This window comes from Diuraphis noxia, unplaced genomic scaffold, assembly GCF_037042655.1.
Source record: "Diuraphis noxia isolate RWA-SAM2 unplaced genomic scaffold, SU_Dnox_SAM2 contig0001, whole genome shotgun sequence".
NCBI classification, from domain to species: domain Eukaryota; kingdom Metazoa; phylum Arthropoda; class Insecta; order Hemiptera; family Aphididae; genus Diuraphis; species Diuraphis noxia.
Window position 1 is genome coordinate 47,291,129 of NW_028301711.1, and position 5,620 is coordinate 47,296,748.

Sequence of the window (5,620 nt, forward strand, 5' to 3'; positions counted from 1 at the left end):
TAACTTAATAAATACAGATTGCCACTTAAAAAAAAAATTTAAGTACTTACATTTAAATTTGAATTTAATATGAGATGTTTTGAATTAATAAATTTCTGTTTGTTATTCATAATTTTGTAATATTTTGATAAAACTGTTGTCATAAAATAAAATACCTAAGCAACTGAAATAAAATATGTAAAAAACATATTTATTAATTATTATACTATAAAAGTTGACAGAATTAATGTTTAAATTATTATTTTAGACTTCATTAAAACATGATAAGGCATAAAACGAAAAAAAATGTAATTAAAAATGAATTTTATATTATATTATTCAACATCAGTCAAAATCTAAATAAGTACATTATACTTGAATTTTCAATTTTCGTGTTCAACTATTTATATTGATTACATTGAACAGTAAACAAAATAAAAAACAAAAACAAAAAATATAAATAAAACAATAAATTAGATAATATAATAAAATAATACTGATGTCTATGATACACTATATAAATAAATTAATAAATTATTGTTTTGTATAAATCAATATGATTGATTCATACTTTATTATTATTAAGGTAACTAGCACAAAGAGAAAGCCTGTTGTATTGTTTTAAATAAAGTTTGCTCCAACTCCAAATTGAAAACCATCAACAATTCTATCACCAGCTGAATACTGAAGTGGTGAACATAAATTGAACTCAAACCTAATTGAATTACCAATTCGAGCAACTACTCCGACACCAGCTGATAACCTGAAGTTTTTAAATGTTCTTTCCAAACTAGATTTAGTGTCTTTACCTAAAAAAAAAAAAAAACAAGTGTACATTAAAAATAGTGTTGAACAATATATTGATTAAATAAAGGTATTGTAATTTGAGATATATTAATATGTTTTTTACCAAAGAATGATATATTCCCAGCATTACAAAATAAATGTAACCTGATTGCCTCATTTATTCTGTTACTTTCCATGCCAAAAAGTGGTGTAACGTAAATATGGACAGCAGAAATCCAATAACTCTGCAGCATAATCATATACATTTAAAAATTATAGTTGTTTATAATATGTACCATATTTCAGTGAATCTTTTTATGCATTACCATAACACCAGCAACAACGTTTTCATTTAAATTCCGAATTCCTCGAGATTGGAAACCACGTAATGTCATAGGGCCTCCAAGAAAAAACCTATCCATCATATTAACTTTTTTAAATGTTCCTAAGTCAGTGAGAATTCCTCCGCCAAATGATCCTTGAAATACCTTCATAAAAATGTTTGAAAAATATTACTTTCCATATAAATGGTAAATAATTATCAAAACAACAACTTACAACATCTTTACTTATTTTTGAATAAAATTGACTAGTAAAATAATTCCTCAAAAATTTAACATCACCGCCAAAACCAGCTACTTCCATAACCATTTGAAAGAATTGGCCTTCATTAGCTAGAACCTTGGAATCTCTTGTATCAATTGTAGTTATATGTTTAATAGAAGATTTAACTGAGAAACCTGATTCCTCTCTAAAATTAAATGGACTTTCCTTAGATAACATATTTATATCACGTATTACACCTTCATACTGTAAATTTTGACTAAAATGACCCTAAAATTTTTTAATAAAATATAGTATGAAATCAAAAATATTTGATATAGGCACCTACTTTATAAGGTGAAAGAAATAGTAAGTCAAATAGAGTTCCCCACTCATCAAAAACACCATGAACAGTATTCCAGTATGACTTTTTTTTAAATACATGCCCAGAAATGCTTAAAAGTTTAAAATAAATTAAATGTGTAGTTAATTTAAAACTAAGATCTAAATTGTATAGCTAAATTAAGTGATAATTAATACAAACCATGAAGATATACTTCCAGGAATATGTTTGGATATACAAGCGTCATACTTTTGAGTGCCACCATTTCCAATTGATGATTCTATTTTAACATGATTGGCATGACCAGCAATATTGTTTAGCTTAAAACCTAGTTTAACAATTCCTTCATTATCTCTTGCAATTGAGTGAAGTATACTAGATGCAAATGTCAGTTCTTGAATATTAAAAATAACCTTTAAATATATCAAATACATATTAGATAACACACAAGAATAATTAACTCATAACTAACTCATACTTATTTTTTTATTGTTTTTTATTCAATAAAAACTTATACTTATGTATATTATTTTCAAAATACCTTATATCCATTTGGAGTTGAATTTGAACCACTACTTACATCTATATTAACATTAATATTTTCAAAACAATTTAAGCTCATTAAATTTTTACGAACAATCTCAGCATTTTTTATAATCTGAAAAATAGGTAACTCATAATTTATTCAAATATTGAAATAGTAGAAACATACAACTGTTTAGGTATATCAGGTATCATGCAAGTATCAGTATCGGTATTTATGTATTTATAGAAAACTTACATTTATTAAAGAATTTGATGTAAACATCAAGTTAATTGATGATTCAAGAATTGAATCTTTTGTTTTTGAATATCCACACATGTACACTTGATCGACTCTTGCCTTTAAATATATTTAGATAATTATTAATGATAATTTTTAAATTAGACATTACTAACAACTAAGTGTATATTCATTTAAATTTAATCAAATTGAAACCATCAATAAAATTATTGTAATAAAATTTTATTTTATTTTTTGTAAATTTAATTATAATTAATTTAAGAATCAACCAATAAATTATAATTATAATTTGAAGATAATTTTATTATGATTGACTCAATAGTTGATTCAAACCTTAATTTAACAATGTAATTTATTATTTTAATAAATACACAGGTGACAGGTAATACTTTTAGTGTAGCCAACTGACATATTGACCGCGGCAGAGTACAATAATCAAAAAGTATCCTTTTTTTAAATTCAATTATTGAAGTTATTTTTTGTTTATGAAATATTATAGTTAGTGATATAATTCTGAAATGAACATTTTAAATAAATAAGATCAACAGAACTTTAATTATGTTAACAAATTAAAAATATGATTATATACTTATGATATTATAAATTGAACAAGTCATCTTTGTTCCATTTAAATGACTGTTGTTTTATATAATCGTACTACTATATTTACATAGAGGCCAAGTGGCGTGGCAAACTCAAATATTATCAGAGACAAGTAAATTTTTCAATACACACCCACGAGCCATCCATTAACAACTATTCCTGAACGACCTGAACACTGGGTTTTTATCTCTCTTAGAAGTTTCCCGATAGAAACCATTTATAATGGGCAGGGAGTGATTGCCTCTCGCAGACAATTTTAAAACCATACTGATAATTAAAATAATATGAAATGAGACAATATTATTTAAAATATAACTTTTTTTTTTTAAATTTGCCTTTTAAAAATATAACTTTGCTTTATGTATTTTAATATGGTTAAGCTGTAGGTAAAACATTCTTATGAAACTTATTTATTACCCATCCATCAATCCTTAAAAATATTGAGAGATAGCCGCCTCTCAATTACCCCCACTGCCACACCACTAACTAGAACAACCATTGAGTACATAACAATGAAATTTTGTTGGTAAACGAATGTTATGGATAAAATCAGACTTAACAATTTACTTACATTTACCTTAACTAATAAAATGCTTGGAGCCTATATATGTGAGTCTTTAATGTTACTGATCATAATTTAAGTGTTATTATAAATTTTACTCATCAATGAAATATTAAACCTATACATACAATAAAAATGTATTTGACTAATTATGAGTAACATACAAAAGTATATTAAAGATAACCAAGTCTACTAATAGTATTTTTACAGTAAGTACAAATTGGTGTAATATGTGTAAACTCTTTCATACCTAACTATTAATATTTATAAAATTCTGAATAAACCTAATCAGAAACTGCTATTTGATTAATAACTATGAATTAATAATTTTATAAATGAAACAATAATAATTAATTAATAAATTGAAAAACTCACTTCTTGATTTCCCAGCAATTTAAAATCTCGTGGTAACAACTTTTGATTAATATTGAATTCATGGTAAGGCTACGATTAAAAAATATATATAATTTATAATAATAAAAACATTAAAGTCTACTTATTTATTAATTAGTAAAAGGTATATGTTATGAAGGAAGTGATATTATAATAATTAATAACTAAAAATAAATTTATTATAAATAAAGATGTGTATAAATAATACAAAAAAAATGTATAAATAAAGGGAAATATAAAATTAAATAAATAATAAAATAAACAATTATTATATTATGTTATTGTAACTGTGAAAAACATAAAACGAGTAAAATGAAAACAAAATAAAAGAATACTCAAGATTGTTTTGATAAATAATTTTGTAATTAAATCATATTAAAGTATCTCTAATTTCAATGATTATAAAAAAAATAGCCAAAAATCTCCAGTTTTCACCTATAGAGTAAATGTTCATTACAAAAGTCATCCGATGTGTTTAATTAGGTACACAAATCAGTTTTTATTAATAACTAAAATTAAACTTATTTTATTGGCTGAAGTTAATCCTACAGAACAATAAAAACATTACATAAAAAATAAATTATTTTTACTTACTTTTGCAAATAGATTTCCCATGAATAATTATTATGAATTAATAGTTAAAAGTAATTTGTTATTAGATAGGTAACTAATGAAATGTAGACAAAAATTAAGGCATTGAGTGTTTATATTTAATTCTGAACTGAGACCAAATAATTAGTGGAAGCGATAAAAACCTAATGTAAAATTATATTGTGGATCCTAAAAGGAATCGTAGACCTTTTCTAACAAAAGATCAACGATGAAAACATAAAAATCTAAGCTTTTAAACTAACAACTATTAACATTTGGTCGAAGGATTGGAGATAGGTCAAAAAGCAGGTCAGTGATAAGCGACGAACGGCTAAACACCACCGACCGACTAACTGATAGTATAGTTTTATTGATAACGATCCCCGCGGGCTGTGATACTGAATAGTGATGGGCGATAGCAGATAAATTTTCCTTTTTTAGTAGGCTACCTACTGATGTTGTTATTGTTACCATCTACGGATTACTATTACTTGATTGTTGTTTTTTTTATTCCCCTTTGAAAACGGACGGCACGACGAGTCAGTCTAACAATAATTTTTTTTCCAAATCTTAAAATATTATCAACAGCCGTGTACTCGTTTCGTTTTGATTTATTAAGTCGTAAACACCATTTTGTTGCACGGACAATTAAAAACTAACGTTGGGCGGTGGCCACTATAATATTATTATAATATATTATCTTAAATGCTCACTCGTACAATCGCATACCTACATGGCTACATCGTAACTATATATAAAATAAAATTGGCTGTTAAGCTTAACAGTTCGTCTCAAGGACGTAACTATATTAGTATATGACATACTTTCAAACTTATTTTACCGAGTAATCCGTTTATCGTCGTTCGTTCGTTAATCTTTTATGTGTGGGTCAACTACCTACCTAGTTTTAATTTATTATGTCCACAAAATATCACAATGCCAAATAATAATCATAATATGCTAAACTTTTTAACAGTTTTATAACCACTATTTTCATACCAACTGTATTTAGTATTATGGTAAAATAATAATATTA

The 5,620-nt window shown here is 25.2% G+C and overlaps 1 protein-coding gene across 1 annotated transcript; it reads right to left on the reverse strand.

The window, feature by feature from the left end:
• Nucleotides 1-291: 291 nt before the first annotated feature.
• Nucleotides 292-5,242, reverse strand: LOC107161436 (sorting and assembly machinery component 50 homolog). The gene is made up of 10 exons (XM_015507840.2): nucleotides 4,588-5,242; nucleotides 3,976-4,044; nucleotides 2,433-2,534; nucleotides 2,193-2,309; nucleotides 1,853-2,064; nucleotides 1,658-1,763; nucleotides 1,324-1,599; nucleotides 1,092-1,253; nucleotides 890-1,010; nucleotides 292-788 (listed from the first exon to the last, which is right to left on the reverse strand). The coding sequence occupies exons 1-10, from the start codon at nucleotides 4,606-4,608 to the stop codon at nucleotides 601-603; spliced, it is 1,374 nt and encodes a 457-aa protein (XP_015363326.2). The 5' UTR covers nucleotides 4,609-5,242; the 3' UTR covers nucleotides 292-600.
• Between the last annotated feature and the right edge of the window lie 378 nt (nucleotides 5,243-5,620).

Excerpts from the sequence above, each read along its gene's own strand:
- LOC107161436 (XM_015507840.2), bottom strand. The coding sequence starts at position 4,608 with ATGGGAAATCTATTTGCAAAA. Across the intron at positions 1,600-1,657 it reads TATTTCTTTCACCTTATAAA|GGTCATTTTAGTCAAAATTT; the intron begins GTAGGTGCCTAT and ends AAAAAATTTTAG. Across the intron at positions 789-889 it reads TGGGAATATATCATTCTTTG|GTAAAGACACTAAATCTAGT; the intron begins GTAAAAAACATA and ends TTTTTTTTTTAG.